General features: G+C 42.9%; 1 protein-coding gene across 8 annotated transcripts in view; it reads left to right on the forward strand.

Annotated features, from left to right (window-relative positions):
* pard3ab (par-3 family cell polarity regulator alpha, b) overlaps window positions 1-23,241 on the forward strand; it is a 334,540-nt gene that overhangs the window by 163,437 nt on the left and 147,862 nt on the right. For 4 of the 8 annotated variants that reach the window (XM_028593795.1, XM_028593803.1, XM_028593796.1 and 1 more), the window contains exons 7-13: window positions 1,410-1,493; window positions 3,935-4,060; window positions 6,104-6,519; window positions 11,378-11,517; window positions 13,731-13,859; window positions 18,288-18,323; window positions 22,128-22,175. In XM_028593795.1, the coding sequence (XP_028449596.1) occupies window positions 1,410-1,493; window positions 3,935-4,060; window positions 6,104-6,519; window positions 11,378-11,517; window positions 13,731-13,859; window positions 18,288-18,323; window positions 22,128-22,175 (979 nt within the window). The remainder of the gene's footprint in view (window positions 1-1,409; window positions 1,494-3,934; window positions 4,061-6,103; window positions 6,520-11,377; window positions 11,518-13,730; window positions 13,860-18,287; window positions 18,324-22,127; window positions 22,176-23,241) is intronic. The other 4 variants (XM_028593797.1, XM_028593800.1, XM_028593798.1 and 1 more) reach the window with 3 other exon arrangements.

Consider the following 23,241-nt stretch of genomic DNA (forward strand, 5'->3'; position numbering starts at 1 on the left):
AACGTGATACTGTAGCTACACGTAGCATCGTCAACGCTTCACACCGCGGGGTCTTAAAAAGATTTAAGACTTTTAAGCGTCCATGTAACGCCAACTTCTTCTGTGGTGTAGTTCTTCCTTTTGATAGTCCACATATCATTTCTTGTATATGTGTACGGATTATTATTACGCCGTGTCGCTTTTTTTCAATTTGAATACATTTATTCACTTTGCAAGTACTTTTGTACAATTTCGTTGTACTTTAATGTTGTGATATACAGTAGGTCTTAAATTTCATTCATAAAGGTCTTGAATTTGACTTGTTGAAACCTGCAGAAACCCTGTCACACACCAAGCGTGTCTATTTAAACACTTGTGGTAGAGCTGTAATCGGGCCTTAAGAGTTCGGCCAGACAAGGCCCGAGCCCGACAGAATTAGGCCAGAGCCCGGCAAGTACATTTTGATTGACAGCTTTTTAAAAGCCCGAACCCGTTTACAGCCCGACATTATTCAAATGTGAGCACACACACACACACACACACACACACACACACACACACACACACAGCTCTTTTGCCTTTTGTCAAGAATGAGTCATTTATTCATGACTAACGGAGGCTATCGGCCATTTGGAATAAAAGAAGTCCTCCAGAGGCCAGCCTCCGTTTCACTTCCTCAGCATCCATTTTCGCGCTAATCGAAACGCATCACCTGACCTGACTCATTTACAGCAAACCCCAGAGCGCGAGCCCGAGCCCGCCCCGAGCCCGCCCCGAGCCCGCCCCGAGCCCGCCCCGAGCCCGCCCCGAGCCTGTGTAAAATGATAGAAATTAAGACCGTAGGGTTCGGGCAAAGATCTTCAGCTCTAACTTGTGGTTAGTGGTGCTTTTCAGCTGCTTACATCTACACATAGGATGAACAACATCTAAGACTTAGGACAGTATTTCACTTTGTAGATACGTGTCTGAACATGTGTGTTGAACACTTGTGTCAGACAACAGCATCGTTGGAGGATTGTAGTTTTTTCCCCTGCCAAAGGATAAATATGCATATCGTGCAGTTCAATTCAGCTGCATCCCTAAAATAATTTCAATTCTCAGGTTCACTTTGACGATTGACTTGAGTCTAAATTGTGTGTAAGGATTCTCTGAGTGTTTCTGGTTATCCCTTACTTATGTTTGATTTATTTGGATTGCTCTGTTCTATTGTCTTTTTGTGTTAGTCTTCTCCAACACCTTCTTGCTTTCAGTTGTTCTGTTGTAATCATCTTGTTTCTTTCACCATCATCTCATTTCTTGTTTTGTTTTTTTCCCCACATGGTGTCACTCCTCCTCTCCTCTCCTCTCCTCTCCTCTCCCCTCCCCTCCCCTCCCCCCAACACCCGTCCACCCTGGTCCCTCTCCGTCATCCATCCGTCACCGTCTCCCAGAGACATAGTCAAACTGGTGGAGGTGTCAAACGACGGTGGGCCCCTGGGAATCCACGTGGTGCCTTTCAGTGGCAGGGACCGCAGGTAAAACTATCCAGAGCAGAACCACGGTGCTGTTCAAACAAGCTGGAGGAGAGTAAAGGAGAGGAGAGACAGGACTGGTGGCCACGGGGTCTTAAACCCATCGTAGTGGTCAAACACATGTCTCAATCAACAACTTAAACCCTAATCAGATCTCTTTAAGTCTTTTTGTGTTTAGGTTTATAGAAGACAGGGTTACTGTACTAGTCTAGTGCACAATACATAACATAATGTGTATGTGCTGTATCAAATACAATCCCTGTTTTCTCTATTTAGTCTCTACATTTACAGTTCTGTACGTTAACTAGCTGTGTTTGACTGAAGAGAGGTTAGTTTTGTTACCATTTGATACCTTTGTTCTTTTTGACTTTTTTTTTTTACACATTTAGATGAAGAAAAAAGAAGATAATTAGCTCATGATTCATCAGCCTCAATTGTAGACTAATTGTAGAAATGAATATGCTTTTGTTGCAGTTGGTTTCTTGTTAAAAAAAATTAAGTTAATTTGGGCTTTTTGAGGTCTGCAAAAACACCGGAGAGAAGTGTGCTGCATCACCTGACACGCAAACACACGCATACCGGACATTCCTCCATGATGCCCATGTGTAATCACTTCATCACTCACACAAAACCAATGACACACACACACACACACACACACACACACACACACACACACACACACACACACACACACACAGGTTTGCATTGTCGGCATCATGAAGCCATTTGCCAGTTTACTGTGATCAATCATGCTTGTTTAGGGTTTGCAGGTGACTGTCATATTTCTCTCTGGCCGCTGTCACATCAGCTTTACATGATACAAAGGATACGTTGAGCAGTACACACACACACACACACACACACACACACACACATAAAACACAATCAAAAGCACACATACACAGCTGGAACGAAGCTGTGAAGGAATTAGAGGAATTTCACATCTGGTTTATATATACCCAGAGGCAGTTTTGGGGGGTTGTGATCCAAGTCATGCAGCTTTTCAAAGTTACAGCAGGAATCCAGTTTTTTTTACTTTTTTTCCAGCATAGTTGATTGTATAACATTTACATGGAGTTCCTTCTCTTTATTGAAAGCATTTTAAAAGTGTATAAGACTAGTTTTAGATGGGTCTAATGCAGTGTTCCTGCCAGCAGCACAGAGCCTGTCTGAGAACTGTCTTCATGTACGAGTCTGGCCCGAGACTCCCAAATACCATCAGTGACTACAAACTTTATTGAAAATCAAGATCACTTTTCTCACTGCCCGACTTAATCAACCTAAAAGCACATTTATAATGCACTTTTCTTTTATTGGGGAAATGTCAGGGTAGGCGTTATCCCAAGATTAAGTTGCCCAGCTTTCATCAGAGAAATAGCCCCTCCACAGCAAATCACATTGCGTTCTCACTCAAATTCAATCAGCGGAATTGTCTCTGAACTTTTTCAACTCCTGAACTTTTCTGCCCTCTCTGTGATCACATTTTCATTCATATTGAATTATATAAGCCTTAGGCGAGGGCGAGTATTAAACCCTAAAATCAACCCAATTCACCTAGGCGACACTCGCTTGTATTACCTCAGAAAAGCCTCGATACACACGGACACAGACTATATACAGAGGAAGACTTGATTATGCTGGCCCCATCTTTCCTTCCTGAGGTTGATTTTCTTCCTCAGACTCGGATCCATAATCCGCCAAGCGCCGTTTCAGGTGGAGTTAGCCTCTCGCTGCAGCATAAGCCAGTTTGCCACACCGGATTACAGGGCGACAACGTTTGCAGCTCAGCACGGTTGAAGGGCTACAGGGCGATAGACCAGCCTCGCTCCAATTCGCCTATTCCTATCACTGTTGAATGCTGCTGCTTTCTGTCGCTCTCTGAAAGCGCTTTATTTATGTTTCTGCTTAGAAAAAGGGACGCAGGAGCCCTCTGGGTTAGAAAATGAACACCTGCAAAGCGACTCGGGCAGAACTACAGTGGAGTTTGTCAATGCGTTGATTGTCTTTGAATAGATGCCTCCCCCACACAGCCTCTAAAGCACCCACTGCTTTCTCTCACAAGCCTCGGTGGCACGCTGATTAAGCAAATGACAGGAGCACACCACACACTCTTTTCAAGTATCTTTTTTAGCAATTTGATTCCTGACCATAACAACAGGGAGGTTTTAGTCAGTGATTAATTGTTGTAGTAGTGATACTATAGAATCCATAGAACAACAAAGCATTTCATGTGGTTTTTTTTGTTTTTTTTTACTCCGTACACCAATTCTGAGTATCTTTTTGGCAGGGGTTTGGAAGTGTAATTGTGTTCAAAGAAAGTTACAGTGTTTGTAATTTCAGTCCTGTATAGTGCACTCAGTCCGGGCTGCAGAAAAGCAGTCACATTGAATCCACTGACATCGCCTTGCATTGTGCTAACTTGGACTTTTGGACCTTTTCAGGACTCTTGGCTTGTTGGTCAAGCGTCTGGAGAAGGGAGGCAAGGCCGAGCAACAGGGCCTCTTCCAGGAGAATGACTGTATCGTCTGTATCAATAACGGAGACCTGCGAAACATCCGCTTTGAACAGTAAGACAGCAGCTCTGCTCCGGTGCTCCCTGGACTTTGTGTGTGGTTGGCTTTTTTTGGACCCTGGCTTCCTCCCTGGTCCTATACCTCCAGTCCTAAACCCTTCTTTTGGCTGTTCTCTTCTCTTCCTCATGCCTTCGTGACCCTCCTCTCTGCACTGCTGCCAGTGCACAGACTCCTCCGCTGCCTGTCCCGGTGCTAAGCTAACCTTTTACCTGTTTAACTCCTGTAGGTCGACTCACACCCTCAACCGCTGCAGCGCTCCCTGCAATCCTCGCAGCCTTTATTCCCATGTCAGGGTTTCACCCAGTTTAATTGCACTGGGCCTAAATGTAGGGCCCTATGGAATCTGTCTTATAGCTTTTTTTTTTAATTCTCAATTTTGCGATATCACAGGCTCTACATTAGTTATCAGTCTGTGACCGGCCCCAGCTGGGCCCTCGTAAAAAAAAATTTAAATAAAATAAAAAACACTTGCCAACGGGCTAAAGAACTATTCTGGGGGAAAGCCTGCCTGTGTTTCAGTAACACCTCCCTCGCTCTCCATTGGAAGGAATGGAGAACACACTCCTAACTGCCACAGCCTCCTCTTTCCTGCTCTGTTCACACACTTTCATTACCTGCCCAACCACCCTTCAGTATCCAGCTTCAGTATACAATTCAAATGTGATGCATAAACAGTGATGCACAGAACGGTCCACACATGAGCATATGCAGGTGTGTCATGGTGATGCGTTTCTGTCTCATGGGACTTCACATGCAGTGATCTAAATGGTCGGTTCACCCAAATTATAAAAAAAAAGACACGAAACAAAAAAAAAATTGTTTCCACCTACCTCTTATCTTGTTAGTATCTAGCCAGGCAGATAGTTTTGTTGGTTGAGGCTTTGAAGTGTCTATCTCGAAGATTTCCATCGCCATGTTAATCAGCCCAATACAAGGGAGCAATAGCTCTTATCTCTCAATATCTCTCTACTGTCCCTGTAAATTGGATAATGCAAAAAAAAAAAAAGAAAACATGCAGTAAAGAGTTTCTAGCAAAGGGACTATTTCTAAAAATAGAAATATATTCAATATTCACCTGCATTGGAGTGGAGGCAGAAATCAACTTTATCAACAGACGATCAAAGCAAAACTCACTGTGATTAAGTGAGAAATGATATACTTTGGGTGAACATCCCGGTCAGGTTATGGTGTCCCAGTCAACCCTGCTGCAAGTAATAGGTGGGGATAAGGCTTTATAGATAGTGTTGTTACAAGAGCACCGACAGTTGCTCTCTGCATTTAACAGTATTTTTTTTTTATAAGGGAGAGGATTACATCTCGTCTGCTTCTGAAATTATAAAGATGCCAAGACAAGACCCACATTGAAGGTTATTAGTAGCTGGGAAAAAATGGGCCTGGAATTTCACAACCAAATTCTCTGGGGTGGTGGGGGGCAATATAAATTCTGGGGCCCCAGCATTTTCTAGAACGTCTGTGCAGCTGTCGGTTTGCGAGGGAAGAAGAGCCATACCAAAGTCTGCTTTATTGAAACAGGTGGGGGCTAACAAGGCTCCTCTGTTTCAGGGTGCTGACAGCCAACATAAGTTTCCCTTCACACCTACTGTAGCTCACACCGAAAGGGGGTTTAGAAGAGGATTCTCTGCAAACTATCCAACAGATAGAGGTCTCCTTCATCTAGAGCCAAATGAGGGGATTATGGGATGGAGCTGTCAGGGAGGGTTCAGTCTCTTTAGAGCCGCTCACGCTGGCAATAAGTATTAATTATCATGTCAGAATGTTCAGGTGGGCGAAGATGGATTTTCTATACAATATTGTGTGTGTGTGTGTGTGTGTGTGTGTGTGTGTGTGTGTGTGTGTGAGTGAGAGTGTGAGAGAGAAACATCAGGTAGACTGGGTGCTTCACTAGGCAAGTTTGTGCAGACAAGAACATATACGGTATATATACGTATATATATTTAGGGCTGAAGTCCGTTGAATAATCGACTCTCTCTCTCCATCCTTTTTCCAAATCTCTTCCTCCCGCTCTTTCTGTCCCAGAGCCCAGAACATGTTCCGCCAGGCCATGCGCTCTCCTGTCATCACGTTCCACGTGGTGCCGTCATCGATGAAGGCCAAGTACGAGCAGCTGTCCCACGCTGAGAGGAACCCGGCGTACGCCTCGGGCCGTTTCAGCCCCGACTCCCTGACTGGCAGCACCGTCTCCGGCGTGGACCACACCCCGCACAGGGTGTCCCGACACGGTTCCCAAACTCACCCGCACTCCCATCTGCACCCTCAATCCCACGCTCACCCAGAGCAGACGGATGGCTACCCCCCTCTGGCTCACCCTGTGGTCTCTGCAGCCAAGCCGCCGACAGGCCACACGCCCTCGCCTCAGAGGGGGCTCAACGCCACGCCAACAGGAGGATTTACCAAAAAAGTTGGGAGGAGGCTCAACATCCAGCTAAAGAAAGGTGAGGTGATGAAAGGTGGGACAGAGGGCTACTTCAAACTTAAGACTTTGTTGTCCCCAAGAGGAAGTTCTTAGTCACAAACCCCATACGTTATGGACACAGCACGCTTAGGGCTCTTTCGGTGAGATTCGGGGGTGAAGTTGCAACATTGTTGCATTTTTCATTTGGTTTGGTTTGCTTTCACACTGCACTTTGTCCAACGCACCAAACACTGTAAAAATACGTCACGCGATCGGGACGGACACTTGTTTATTGGACAGAATATCTGAAACTCGCCGACACTTCCTGGTCTCAGTAATAGTGGCAACACCACATTTATAATGTCTTGGTCTTCTGGTTCTGGTCTAGTCTAATATTTTAGAAGAAGGCAAACAGTGAGCAGCTGACAGACAGCGAGAGAAGGTCAGAGATGATGATGATGTCACACAGACGACCAGCGATATGTGGTCAGAACAGCTTATGGATCTGAAAGTTATTATCCCTTTAATCATATATAAGTCTGCAAAAACAAAACGATGCAGGTGTGAAAAGCAACCTTAAAGACAAACAAAAGTACAAACCTAACCAAATGACATGCAGACAAATAACACATCATTTAAAAAAAAAAAGAGAGAAAAGAGAAAAAGAGAGGCTGCAATGCTCAGTTGAATCACATTTTATCCCCATGGGTTTCCACCAAAGAAAAGCAATTAGTCGAGTTCCTGCGAGGCACAAAAAGCCCTGAGACACTGTCGTGTTTTTTGTCACGAGGGCATCATTTAAAATAGTTACATTTTTGAGAAGAATTGGGGAGTCTCCTGCAACACACAGCCAATGACTGATGAGGAATATGAGGACCTGTCTTTTTTTATTATTTTTTTTTAGCATGCCAGTCTTGTTTAAGTGAACCTTGCATTAGTTGGAGCCTCTACAGGCAGAATCAGAATCACAATTAGAAAGGGCTTTATTGCCGAGTACGTTTGTCATGGTGTTACAGTCCATGGATGCTGTAAACTTAGAGACACACTAGGAACCTCCATTATCATTATTGTTATTGTGGAAAAAACATCTCAGGCCCTACATAATGTATTACATCATTTTTGTTTTTGAAGTATGATCCCATTCTTTCCAGTCGGTCTGTGAAATTTTCATGCTTTGCATTCCTCTGGCATTCAGAAATGAGAGACATTCTCTGTATGTTCCTGGCGTTTCCAGTCCAACTAAATAAACAAGCAATGTCCCCATTCCTGGCACATCAAACACAAGTGTAGGGACTGTTTTAGTTGAGAAATGGCGCAGACAAAGAAGCATGCAAAATGTGAACAATTATGTAACAGGCTTAAAAAAAACATGCTGAGTGCAGCATGCTGATGTGAGCAGCAAATAGCGGTCCAGTAAACTGTACAGAGTCTGGGAGGTGGGAATACAGAACAAAAAGCCATGTTGGGGAAAACAACTTTGGGGACACCTTCTCTCTGTATAGGCGATGACTGACAGCTGGCCCAGGTGGTGCAAACCTCTGCCAACAGGATACCAGGTGTCGGCGCCAGGTCTCAGGGCCAGAGAGCTTGTTGCTAAGCAGCCGCTGGTCCCTGTGTGCTGTCAAATGCCACGGCAAAGAGTCTGACAGGGCTGCACCATATGCCCGTTGAAGTTTTCACCCAAACGTGTTCCCTCTCCTGGGGCGAGAATCAAGCCACAACATAAAACATCACAACACCCAGCTGCTTCTTATTCCGTATTCCATCCCAGCTGATAGCTGTTTCCACCATCCTCTATCATAGTTGGTTTTCTCCTCACTCTCACATCTCTGCTCGGTCATAATACCCCGGAAATCTCTGTGCAAGATATGTGCCAGGAGATATTCTGTTATGTTCTCAGTCAAAGATGTTATCTTTCCTCATTCCACCTTTTGTTTGCTGTTGTTAGAGCAGACATTTGCAGGGATTAACGGTGTCTCCCAAGAGGCTGCTTGGCTCGTCTGTGTTGTTTTGAGTACCGACTTAAAGCCCACAGCTTTGAGCGCAGATTAAACTCCCGCATTGTTTATGTGCTTGAATCAGACACCGGTCTCGTCGCAAATCCCGGGGAATATCAAAATCAATCAAAGGATCCCATTCTGCACAGGAGATTGCTTGGGTATGTCTTAATCAAGCTAATAGGAGTTTTAACGATCCTCCTCCCTGTTTTAATGCCAGGAACACCACGGGCATTTACCGGTGACTATAATAGCGCACCTCGTCTGCCTGTGGGAAGTTGATTGGCTCATCAATGTAGCGGATTAGATAGAGGATGTGGAACCGAATAGCTAAGTGTTCTGCCGTTCTCGGCAACAGCTCAGTCAGACAGGCAGCAAGGATTAGGACCCCTTCTCTGATACAGCAACGATGCTCACTATTGTTCTTATATGAACTTTGTTTTACAGTTTCACACACACACACACACACACACACACACACACACACACACACACACACACACACACACTTCTCTGATACAGCAAAGATGCTCATTATTGGTCTTTGTTTTACAATCTCTTGCGCGCACACACACACACACACACACACACACACACTTTGATACAACAAAGATGCTCACTATTGTTCTTATATTAACTTTGTTTCACAATCTCACATGCGCGCGCACACACACTCTGACACAGCAAAGATCCTCATTATTGTTCTTATATTAACTTTGTTTTACAATCTCACACAAGCACGCACACACTCACGCACCCACACACACACACACACACACACACACACACACACACACACACACACACACACTTCTCCGATACAGCATAGATGCTCATTATTGTTCTTATATTAACTTTGTTTTACAGTCTCACACGCACACACTTACATACACACACACACACACACACACACACACACACACACACACACACACACACACACACACACACACACACACTTCTCTGATACAGCTAAAATGCTCATTATTGTTCTTATATTAACTTTGTTTCACAGTCTCACACACACACACACACACATGCATACACACACACAGACACACACTTTTCTGATATAGCTAAAATGCTCATTATTGTTCTTATATTAACTTTGTTTTACAATATCATACACACACACCCACACCACCACACTACCACACAGTTATTTGGAACAGTGTCCTTACACAGCTCTCCTCGATGAGAGCTGTCAGAGTGCAGGATGTGGCCAGGTGTGATGCTTGTGGAGGAGGGGGGGACTTGAGTGCATGTTGACAGAAGTGGACATGTTGGAATAAACCACTGACGCCTGAGTTCCCCCTCCGTAAGCCTGCACGGTGTCATCTGGTCACGCCACAGGTTCTTTCTCAGTGTCTGGTTTTAATTCAAAACTCAGGCACAAGTATTAAAGGTCTAGCTAACTTACATACTCACTGGCACCATGTAATTGCATGTACTTATTACATTGTCCAGTCTCTTCTTTTGTTAAACCAATAACTTGCCTTGCCTCACAATATATACTACTTTGATTATTTACTATGAATCTACTTAAGCTCCCTGCTGACAGGATGCACGGTTTCTCTTCATTTCCTGTATTTAACTTGCTTAATAATGGGAAATAGTTTATTTCTAGGACTATAGATGGGACGAGATACAGGCCTGTGTGTTCCTAATGGTTCATAAACCCTACTGATGTCCTCGGGTCTAATTTGACTTAAACTCTTCCTCTGATCTTAACGATAAGTCAACATAATTCACAAGTTCTGCTTTTTAACTGAAAAAGTTGGTCTAAAATCATATACATTTGGTTTATTGACCATGAATTTGAAAAACAGTAAGTGTGAAACTAGTGGTAATAAGTATGTGTAAGTGGTCTATATACTGGGGGTAGTGGGGACCAAAAGAGTTGATTTTCTGTACCTGGTCGATGGAAGGACAACACGAGGGTTTAAAGGGCGGCAGGTAAAACTTAAAAATGTACACAAACAAAATCCCATCCGTCACATAAACTTAGATGAATAAGATGATGTAAAGATGTTGAATACTGTAAGTACCAGGTCACACTAGAAAGTAGAGTGAGAATCATTAGCATTTTCTCTCACTGGCACTGGCACTGGAAACGTGGTGGAGCATGGAGGAAAGACATTGACAAAGGGTTGTGCAACACAGCTTATTGGAGAGCCTTTCTTACATTTTGGACTGTCTGTTCTCTCAAAGGTTAGCTCTGTCCAGACTGAACAATCCCTCAACGGTGCACATTCATGTAGTTCAAATTTAGTGAACTCTACATGTTATACGTGCACACTAACACGGTCAATTCTGATGCAAACTTGATAGAAAACAAGCTAACATTTTTATTTAGAGAGAGAATTCTCTTTATTGAAATAGGTCAAATATGAGATTTGATATGCTGATATGTTGGGCCTTCTCTGAAGTCCTAGAAGTCCCTAAAGGTTCCCCTCCGACATGTATGTAAAGGTAAACCTTGCTGTTGTAAATGCAGGTTACGACGTGTAACGTTAGACAGCCAATCACAGACATTATTAGATCTTGGTAGAAGCATGCTGTGTGCTGATTGGCTCACTGACTCTGATGAGATTTCCTCCTTAGGTGTTGAAGTTGGGTATTGAATTACGAGGCATTTTTCTTTACTTTAGAGAGTACCCGACCCTATAGTATACAATCTTTCCACGTTCCCCCTGGCAACAGCAGAAGTACCCCCTGGGGTACACATCACCCCGGGTTGGTAATCATTGGTCTACTTGATGATAAGCAGCTGAATATGAACCTATCCGTGGTAAGTTGAGCTGCAGAGGGAAAAGAGGAGCGTCAACATGGGCCTGAAGACAAACGCAGATTCCATCAATAACCTCATCTCCTCCCCTCTCCTCCCCTCTTCTCCCACAGGTCCCGAGGGACTCGGCTTCAGTATAACGTCCCGGGACGTTCCCATCGGCGGCTCGGCGCCCATCTACGTCAAGAACATTTTGCCTCGGGGAGCTGCCATCCAAGATGGCCGCCTCAAGGCGGGAGACAGATTGCTGGAGGTGAGAAAGTGAAAGTTGGATATTCTTTAGGAATAACCCCCTTGAGATGTGGCATTGAGGGGGGTCCCTAGCGACATAGATATACAGTGCGATCCCAGTCAGACACAACGGTTAACAAAAAGCATCAGGATCAGGCAATCATAATTAAGTTCGAGGCAGAGCCAGAATTAAATTGGATGGGCAATATATCAATATTGTATCGATATCGTGATATGAGACTAGATATTGTCTTAGATTTAGGATATCGTAATATGACACGTGTTGTCTTTCCCTGCACTGTAAAACTTTTCACTGTAAATTGATTAGTAATACACGGGCAGCACCTTCGCCAGGAAACTGTTTATTTTTCAGTAAGCATACTGTTTTTAAAGTTTAAGGTATTTTAAGGTAATTCCTGCCTTTTAGTTATTTTCCCAAGATGCATTGGTATTAACAGTAAATTCCTATAATCTGTAACATTCATAGATAGTGCTGCGATGGACTAATTTAGTGAAATCTGCGGCGATGATTGGTTGTTGGATTGAACAAAACCACGACAATAAATGATGTGTCACAGCGTGAAGACCCCACAAGTACTACTACTTGAAGTCCAATAGATGTGCGTCGTGTAACTAAAAACAAATGGAGCATCCTGGAATGAAATCATAGAACATATTTTCACACTCTTATCTTGTGCAGCGAGCTGGAATAGCTTTTGAAGATGTGTTATCTCACATTGGAAACCGTCTGGTCTGCATACACTGAGTCTATGGGGTTATTGCACACACGCTTAAATCATGTCTTTTCTCATTTTAAAGCTATAGTGCGTAGTTTCTGTCTCCCCATTCATGTCCCCCCAACAAAACTGTTGGCGCGTCCACATGATACAAGCCTTCCGTGAATGCCCCCCACCCCCTCCACCCCTCCTCCACACTGTTGCTAGTAGCCAAGGAGGACACGGAGGATTAAAAAAACCTGATGGACTCTTCAGAAGAGGTCATTATCTTCACTCGAGTTCCTGCGTGGTAAAGTCGCCAGACGCCCCAATCTTCTGAACATAGTCCTACTGAGAAATCCAGAGAGAGTTGTGTGGAGCTGGTAGTCTTAATTAGCTTGGTAGCAACTCACTTGGTAATGGCTTGAATGTAACGGACGTTCATTAATATCAAAAAGTTACACACTAAAGCTTTAAACTCATTTCTCTCCATTGATGGAATGACTGTATGGAACTATAACTTTGTCCTAAACGTGAGGATTGTCAGCTTTTTCTCCGTTTTAAAACATTATATATTAGCAATTTGAATATTTTACCTCAGGCTTAGAAATGATTCCACGCAGCCCATTAAGAAGTGAACCCAATCACAGTTTTTTATTTTTTTTTTTATTTTAAAAAAGCATTAAGTTGCCTTATCTCAAAATATATCCTTGTACTTTGATTATTCACTATACTGTACATTTACTTGAGCTCTCTGCTGACAGGATGCATGGTTTCTCTTCATTTCCTGTATTTAACTTTCTTAATAACTGGAAATAGTTTGTGTATTGGGCTATAGATGGGATGAGATACAGGCCTGTGTGTTCCTAATGGTTCATAATGATACAATCTCAAGAGGCTGCAGGCAAAACTTGTTTCCTGTTTGTTTCTTTTTCTTTTATTTGTGGATGTTTTGAGAATCCCTTTATTCAGACAAAAACACAAGCCATAAATACATAACCATCAAGAACTACTTTAAAAATGAAACGGCTCTGACAGATCAGAAAGTGCATCAGTGACTCGCAGCGAGGAGATATAATGACACGCTGATCTCAGTGTTCTCACTAGAGCTGGAGCAATTCCAAACGTTGCTGTACAATAAATTGTCTATAAATAATTGCAATTAACAATATATCACTGTCAGGTGACCCAGATAATGTAATAACACAAATACACAGCCTATGAAGTAAACCAGGCCTCTTTATTATCATAAAAACATATTTTCTAACTGTATCCCTCCTTGTCATTTCTGTTAAAGGGTCAAGTGCCAACAACTAACAATCACTTATATATTTACAATTTGGTATATCTAAACAAAATCAATAATTACCAGTAATATGCCACAAGGACATAGCTAATGTTAGCAATTCATTGCAGTTTAACAAAGAAACCGCAATTATGTAAAAAATTGATGATGATGTCATAATTGTTCCAGGCCTAATTGAGTTCCGTGTGTTTCCTGACTGTGTCTGGTGTTCAGGTGAACGGAGTGGACCTGAACGGGCGCACCCAGGAGGAGGTGGTGTCTCTGCTCAGGGCCACGCCCATGGGAGGTACCGTGGGGCTGCTGGTTCTACGCCAGGAGGACACTTTCCTCCCCCGAGACGCGGTACGTTGATCCTTCTCCACCTCACTCAGAACATCCCTTCAACTCTCCATCCTGTCAGCATTACGCTTCTCACATCATGGCATCACGCATGGATAAGTATCGATCAGGGCTGCACAATATATTGTTTTTGTATCCTCATCGCGATATCTACTGCCGCAATAAAACCCATCGCAAAAGGCTGCGACATATCGAGAAAGAAACTTAGAGATTTGTTGTTTGTTAAAAGAAAATATCAGTAGAAAACAGCACTTTGAATTATAACTGTCGTTCTTTTTTTAGTGGTGCCTTTAATATTCAATTAAATGTTAAATTTATTCAATAAGAGAAAGGTGGAAATGATTTCCTTTCATTGGTTTTAAAGTCAACAAGCAGTTTGTTGTTTTTCAGCAGAACACTGAAAGTAGCAGAACTGAGTACACTTTAATATCTGTTTATTTATCGCACATAATATCGTTATCACGATGTTCAACAACCTTATCGCATATTTTCCTCATATTGTGTGGCCTTAGTATAGACCATGGTGTGTGCTCATATATGCGAGAGTGTGTCTTTGTATGCTTTTTTTCTTTTTTTTTTGCTGTCACGAGTGTGGTTAATCCCCACAGTGAGTGCTGTGTTGTCTCCTCATTCCACAGCTAACCCGAGCATGCAGATTGATTGTCCCGTTCCGCCGCCGCACTCCTCTCTATTACCGAGCTGCGTCTAGCCTCAGAGGAAACCTGTAGCGCTCAATCTTTTCTCTGTATCTCCTTTCACCCTCTCCTTTCCTCTCGCTTTCACTCCATCTCTGTCTGTCTTTATCCATCACCCTCCCATTCTCATTCGCCAGTTCCCTTTCTCCCTCTGGCTTTGTTAGCTTACCTTCTCCGTGTCTGTGTTTCCATCTCGCTCGCCAGTGTTTTGCCTCCCGAGCTGATTTACTAGGTTGATGGATGTGGGGATGGACGGACAGACGCAGGGCAGGTAGAAGGCAAAGAGTGAAAAACACACTTAACTTGAATATCAATCAGGCCAAATCCTCACACATTACATTGTACAAACAGCAGTATAAATCTGTGTGTGCGTGCACGTGTTGTTTTTGGATGCTACTGCTGTCACTCAGTCTGGACAGATCCCACTCACAGCTTGCTCAGTAATTCATGCAAACCTCTGCTAATTTAGTTGGTACATTTGTTACAACTGTTTCCTTGCCTCAAGGTTGTGTTTTTACAAGACGCCAGATGTCACACTTAATCATCTTTGCAGAAAAGCAGGATTGATTTACTGCACATCTGGACCCCCCTCAAAGTTGTTTGTTAAGGAAGTGAGCTCGTAACGGCCGAAAAGTGAGGTTTAAGTGTAGTTTGTTTTCCCAGCGTTGGTGAGCTTTAACCCTTGTGTTGTCCTTGGGTTTTCAATGTTTTTAATATCAGAAATATGGGTTTATTTCAACCAAATTGCCCAAGAAATAACAGAAGAATGGATGTACGTTATATGGAAGCCATATGTGTTTCTTCGCAGGTAAAATGAATGATTACTTCCATTAAATTTTGGGTGTTTTATTCAATTTTATAGCATTTAAAAAAAAGAAGAAAAAAAAAGTAAATGTCTACCGACATAAACGGTGATTCACTCAACATCTCCTGATCTGAACTATTCGTCAAAATAATTCATAATTTCTTATTTTTTTAAACTCAAAATTAGATATGTCTGAAAAAGGTGGTCAAAAGCATCGGAAAAACTGAAAAAGCGCCAAAAAAAAAGTATATTTTCAATTTTTAAGTGGAAGGACAACAAGTCGATGGTGGACGGGAAGACAACGCAAGGGTTAATTCACATCGGCATTTACTCCACAGCGATGGCCGATGATTCTCTGCTACCTCTCTAGCCCCGCTAGCTGGCTTTAACACACGCCTTATACCAAGTTGCAACAAGAGTTATGGCACCAAACAGCCTTAACCCCCCTCTGTGGTTCTAGAAATGGTCTCTCTCAGCAGTCACCGGGGCCATTAGAGGCACAAGCATTCATTTGCTTGCAAGTCGTGTCAATCAAATGGCTTATTGGTGACAATTATCACAGCAAGGGATGCAGAGGAGGCTATTGGCTGGCTGTCGCCACGGGCCAAGTTAGATGAGAGGAGCTGCCACGCTGGTCGATACTCATCTGGAGATTAGAGCGGGGCTTTGAGTCCGGCTCACTCTGCGTAGCTGGTAGTTAGACGGCAGGATTTATTTGATCTGTGGTTGTCAGCCAGAGAGGGGAGAGAAGAGAGGGTGGAGAGGAGGGGAGAGGGGAGGGGAGAAGAGAGGGTGGAGAGGAGGGGAGAGGAGTGGGGGGAGAAGGTGGAGAGGAGAGGGTGGAAAGGGTGATGTGTCAGGGTCGAGATGGGACTCAAGGGAGGTGAGGTCCAGTGCACAAAATGAGCAGTTTCAGTCGATATTCAAAGCATTTTGTCATGGGTGTTAGAGCTGGGGAAAACTAAACAGTATGTCAACATACATTATATAACCATAAAAACACAAGATACATGGCTAAACTGACCTTAATCCAAACAGGAGAGAGGCGAGAGTATACGGCACCCAAGTATGAATTCAAAATGGCAGTTACTAAGCTTTATATATTAAACCTAATGTAGTGTAATGAAGCGATAAAGTCAACAGCTGTTGTATTATTAGTGCAGCTACCACATGCAGCAGGTATAAAAGAAGAGGCCTTACATTTAATTCACTAATGTTTATGACTAGGGTTGGCCATCGTTTTGATTTTAACAATATTTATTCCAATTCCCATTCTTCCATTCCATTCCGGTTCTTATTGATTTTGATTGAGATTCTTTGAGGGGTGGAGTTAAAATGGGTCACATGCTTATTTCCCAGATAAGATGAACATTTGATTGTGATTCCAAGGTGATTTACAGTTTTACCGGGCTTTTTCAACGTAAAATAACGCCACACCAGAGCGCCGCTTACTGCGCTCCATGGCTGCAACACAACAAGCGCTTGGAAGTACGGTGGTCGCTACGGAAACCAAAACTTGTGCGTGTTAAATTTGGAACCGATGATCGGATTCCAAACCAAATTTTCCAAACGATTCCAATAAACACGATTCCATTAGAATCGTAATTTTTGAACCAGATCCTATTTCTGATCTGTGATTGGACAAGCTGAGCGAGATGTTTTGTCACTCATCTGAAACCTTAGCCATCCAGCAAATAACATATAATGATGAAATTGGTTATTGAGCTTTCACATTAGTGGAAGTCTAACAAAAGAATTGCTTTGTAAATTGCTTTTACTGTTAGAGCTGCACGGTACGAGGACAATATGCGATAATGTTGAATATTGCGATAACGATATTACTTAACGATAAACAAATATTAAAGTGTACTCAGTTCTGTTGCTTTCAGTGTTCTGCTGAAATACAACAAACTGCTTGTTGAATTTAAAACACATGAAAGGAAATCATTTCTAACATTCTTTTATTGAACAAATTAAAGATTAAATTGAATATAAAAGCCAACACTAAAGAGAGAATGCATTTTAAAGTGCAGTTCTCTAATGATTAGAAAATCTGAGTTTCTTTCGCAATATGTCTCAGCCTTTTGCAATATGTGTATTGCGCCAGTTAATATTGCCATGTCGATTACAAAACGATGTATTGTGCAGCCCTAATTACTATCCTAATATGCTATTATATATCAGGCACGTGACGCAACATCATTCGTCATCAATTGTTTCTTTGATAAAGAAAGAGCACGGTTCATTTCCAGCAGATTGTTTGAAGATTATACTTATGCACTGTCAGCTTTAAATCAAAGTATAGAATCAATTATTTTGCCCCAAAATATATGCAGAACGTGTCTTTTTCAACCTTAAGTAGGACAGACAGCGTGCATGTAGAGAGACCAAACTGCAAATGTTTAAAGATCATGGCTGCTCACCAAATAGTCTCGTTCAAAGTGCCATCATGCAATGCATTTGTCAATAAATATTGCACAGATCAGAGTGTGTAAATGCTTTTTTCAAAACTCAGGCAGAAAACATTCGACAAAGCGCTTCCTTTTACTGGTAAAGCTCATTGCTGTGAGCTCATCTAGGTCACTTGCATGTGGTGAAAGCAATCTGGATGAACTGAGAGTTTCTCTTGTCTGGATGTTAACAGCTGGACAGTGAGAGGACACTGGTTGGAGACACTCTAGAGAGGAAATCAAACCGTAAAGGTAGCAGGGTTCAAAAATAGGATTCCACCCGTCTTCTCCTCAGAGATTGAGATTGTGACATTCTTTTGTCCTTGCAAACGCTACAGTTGTTTCTGACGTTTGTCTTTTCACGGCTTCTTGTGTGCTGGACTTTTATTACTGTTCCTGTCAACAAATATGTGTGCTTGATTATTTTTGGTTCTTCTGTCCCCTCCCCCCCCCCCCTCCCCCCCCTCCCTCTATCCTCTAGAATGCTGAGCCCCAGATGCAAAGCCCCAGAGATGTGGTAAGACTCCACCCCAACACTAGCCTGCAATCAAACTTATTAATCTCTGCTCAGAGAAACACAGAATGTTATCACCCAGTTGGGATAAAAACCGTGTCTTATGCATCCAGGGCCCACTAGTAAACTAGCTGGTCAATCACAGTGCAAGTCACTAGTCATGCATATACATTTTAGTCAGTAACACTAATTTTTATTTCCATCCAGAGTTGCTCTAACAAATCACAATTTCATGGTTCATCAGTATGGATTGTTCAGGCTGCGCTGCAGAATAATTTGCTCCATCACTCCCCTCGGAGCTGTATTTGTCAGCGAAGGTGGAAACACATGGGAGTTTGCTTTATTTGTCAGCTGTGGGTAGGGTTGTCAGTTTGGCCGTCTTGCAGCAGACTCGCTCTGATATGGGAGGTGAATAACAAACAGTTGGTTTAGTTTGGGGTTTTACTTTATTGAGGGGGGAAAAAAATGCAGTCGGAGCTGGATGCGGCTGTCTCAGTGCCCAACATGCACGGAAACTTTGACAACCTTGACAGATGACGCCATCTGTAATAGAGGCACTTGACATATATAGCCACATATATCATATCCATAAATACCCAGGCACCGAATGCAAGAAACATTCATAATCTTGGGATTGTGCGCTGCAGATAGTAGTTTTAGTATGGTAATCTACCTTCTGTGAACAATCGGCTATCAGCAGGAAAAATGTGACTTACTGTTCTAGTAACAGTGACAACTCTGCAGTCAGCCTCACAAACAAGGCTCCAGTCCCCCCACTCCGCACCCCACCACCAGCCACTACACTTTGCACTAACCTCCATCCTGGACTATATATCTGCCCATAGCACACAGTGGTTAAACTACTTTAACTATATTTTATATATATTTGTCCGTTTCTGAATTTATTTTTTATTTTTGTTAAGGTTTAATATATTTGTTTGTATGTATGCACCCAATCACCAGGGCAAATTCCATGTAGTTCCACTACTGCTTTCTGATTCCGATTCTACAGTACGGTCTCTATGGCGTGAGCGTTTCTCGTCACAACGTCTCCTAAAAGCTTCTCCACCACAGCAGCTGTTAAACGCTCATCTGTCTTTTCTGCTGATATTAAAAGGCTATTCAGATTTCCATGACTCCCCCTATTTACATAGCCAACTTGAGTTGTAATTTACCAACCGCAGACTTCACGTCTTCACATCTGGCCCTACCTTCAGCTTACATCTGGCCAAGTGTAAGTAATTGGTTGCGTTCTGCGCGGCACGCTAGAAGTGTAATTGGCCGGTTAATTGGATTGGCGGTGGTACCTGCCAGCTGTGTGGATGATCCTCATCATCAAGGAACGTTATGGCAGGGCATTGTCGATTACTGTGGCTGCAGCTGTCACATGTGCACACACGTTTCAGACATGACGACGTGTTTCATTCCATCAGCCTTAACGTGAGTAGAGAAAGACCCCCTAGAGTTCTACCGCTGCTGCTTTGTTAGGCTACATTTACATCGCTACGTTTTGGTTTAAAAAACAATATCTTTTGTTACGTTTCCCCCTCTCATTCCCCCTGCTCTGGTGTTTCTTCCTCTCATTCCCCCTGCTCGGGTGTTTCCCCCTCTCATTCCTCCTGCTCTGGCGTTTCCGAGCCCCTAAACCAGAGACATTAGGAAACACTTCTGACCTGTTTTGGTTTAGAGTCTGGGGGGGGGTTGTGTTTCAGTTTCAATGGCCACAAACGGAGACCTTTGGCAACACCGACACTGACCCCAACGTTTTTCCTCCCAATTGGGTCTTATTGGTCACAACATCTCGTTCTCTGAGTCTTATCTACTAACGTTACCATAGTAACTACCAGCAATGGGCGGGGTACACATGCTGCCTTCTGTTTACACCAGCACGCGCATGCCCAGTATACAAGAATGTTGATGAGATATTTTGGTTTGTGTAGCCTTAGTGAGAGTTTGCAACACTGTGTAAAATGTACGTTGGCATCCCACTCTACACTAGCAGTGAGAGATAACTTGAGTTTTAAGGGACTTGCCCTGAAATCATAGTTTTTAGTTGTTTTTTTTACTTCCATGTATTTGTGCTCAAAGCAATTGTTTCGTTTTCTGTCTTTGTGGACATTTACCTCCCTAAAAATCAATGCAACACCCGGGCAGAGAGCTAGATGAAGGAAACCCACCACGGCCATGCTGTCTCCTCTCTCCCCCATTTGGTCTCCTCTCACCTCACTCCTTCCCTCCCTTTCTAACTCCGAACCTCCAGATGAGCCTCTCTCCTCTTCCTCACCCTTTCCCGGAACATCAACCGCCACATAATGGATCCAGTGCCTTTCAGATGCTATCTGTTGTCAGGCGCCTCATTTTAAACATCTCGCTTCCAACAAAAACAACAACAGCAGCAGAGGCACCGTAATGGTGCACAGCTTTAGATGCAGGGTGTGCATCTAACAGTGCAACAACGGAGGCTTTTAATGGACAAGCATCCATTTTCAAGTAATAGATACCTTTCGAGTAGATTAAGAGAGAATTGGATGTTGAGAGGTTGGGCGGCAGCTAATGATTATTTTCATTATTGATCTCTTGATCTAAGTCTAAATAGTTTCAGGAAATGAAAATGCTAAAAGTTAGGTTCCCAGAGCCTAAGGCGATGCCTTCAAATTGTTTTTTGTTGTTTGTTTTAAACAGTGACAAATTGAAATGTTTTCCAATCATAATGATATGAAGCAGATGAATAGCTGTACATCTTCACATTTGAGAAACTGGAACCAATTCGCCATTTCTGTTTAACAAATTACTTGAATGTTAATTAAATCCAAATATTTGTTGATTAACCAAATAATAGTTCCAGCACTGTGAAGAGAGATACAGTTTCAGAGTTGGAACCATTTAAGTTCAGTGAACTAGAATTGTACCAGGCAGCGTTTGTGCAGAGACGTGCTGAATTGTGAAAACCTGCACAGTCACAGTATGCAAAGACACATGGGTAAAAATAAGACCCCACATAGTTTTTAACGCACCCAATGAACAGAATAGCATTCATGCTTCGTCACACAGCTAGTAGAGTGTATTATCTGTATGCATACATACAAAATGTATCCATTCAGACAGCTTGCATAAAGAGAGTTGATGTTAAAGTTGGAGTTAAAAGAAGAAAAGACTTTTCAGTCCGGGATAAGAGCCTTAATGGAGCTTAAGTATATCTGATGACTGGGTTACCAATATGGCTTCATTCCTTCTATTTTTCATCTCTTTGTACAGTTCAACCAAAATTGCAATTAATAACATAAAAACGGCTAACAGAATATACTATGTAGACAGCTTTTAGACCTGCAGGTTTGCTGGCACTCAGCCGGGGTTTTTGAGGTTGGCATGGCGTGACTCATCCTGTGAGAGAGAGAGAGCTCTGTCGAGGGTTACACGGCAGACAAAATGCACCAACTGAAGTGGAAAAAGCACTCACTTCGTGAAATCAGTCCAATGACCTGAAAATCACCCACATTTTCCCAGTAGTCCACTAGAGGCTGTCATTAGTTGTGTGACACTCTGTTGTATTCACCTTTTTAAAATTATATCAAACTTTTTTCCACTTTACTGTTTGTGTACAGCAAAGCTAATCTCTACTTGATCCATTATCAATGCTTTGGTGCGTTTGTGTTCCTTCCAACCCCTCAGCCATTACTTTTACATTCCTAACCATCCGTGTTAAATACTTTGCCACCTCACTCTATATTTTGTTCCTCATCACATTCCAGCGGTTTCTGTCTAAGTGGCCCTTGTGTCTAACATGTTGACTTTGACTGCTCCTTTTAGCATCCAAGGCAGCCTGTGACAGCCGGGAAACCCCATTGGCTGATTGAGGTAACTGCTGCATGACATCACCAGCTTGGGTCATTATGCTGTATAGGGAAAAGGCATTAAAGGCAAATGAGATACTTTGGTTGGCTTCACAGATAGACTGAGAGTCATTTAACCAATTTGATGCCTTGCCAATGGTCTGTAGAAACACAACACGTTGCGGTGTTTTTCTTTTCTCTTTCTCAGCCACTCTTACCTTACCATTGTATCTCTCTTGTTTCTGTCTTTGTTCCCTTCACCTCTCATTTTCATTCCCCTCTTCCGCTTTCTTTCTCGCTCACACACACACACACACACACACACACACACACACACACACTTAAGACATAAGAGGCAAATCCTCTTCCCTGCTCCTGGCTTCTACAATAGAGCACTGATCAAAGGCATCCGTCTTTACATGCCTGCCCTGATAGTTCCATAATGGGCCCATAACGTGAACATTGGGCTCCATTGTTTACGCCATTAGTCACACAGGCTTATGGAAAATTACTGCAATGCTATATTGAAAAGCCATCAGCAGTGGCAGCAGTAACGCTGCAGCAGCACCGTGCCAAGATGCTATCTATCACACGTGCATGTTTCCTCTCCCCTCTGCACACAAAGCTGCTATGAAACGGCAATCTGTTGGCACGTTGTACTGTAAGGATAAGGGTTTTCTTGATGACATGATTAAGCATTCAGCATAGCAGAACAGAACATGAACATGTGTTGGCTGCTCATGACTCAGCATTAATATTATATGGAATGTCTGTAGAGCTTAACAGTGACCGCCCACTTTTTTAACGGCTCTGGTTTTTCCCCATTCAGTTGTTTCATTGACGTTTCAAAAATTGCCCATATAAAGACTTTTAAGCCCGGAACCAAGCCAACCAGTTACCAGATGAATTGGGACTATACAACATTTGATTTGGCGTTAAAAAAAGGCAAAGGTACAAGACTGTAGAGAAACTATCATAGACTTCAATGGTAGAAGCTCACTCTAACCGTTCGCAGTTTCACGGGTTCAGTAAACGTTTCCGTGGAAACCGCGAGATGGACCAATCAGAGACGTTGCTGTTAACGCTTAGGA

The sequence above is a fragment of the Perca flavescens genome, chromosome 12 (assembly GCF_004354835.1).
Source record: "Perca flavescens isolate YP-PL-M2 chromosome 12, PFLA_1.0, whole genome shotgun sequence".
Lineage (NCBI taxonomy): Eukaryota > Metazoa > Chordata > Actinopteri > Perciformes > Percidae > Perca > Perca flavescens.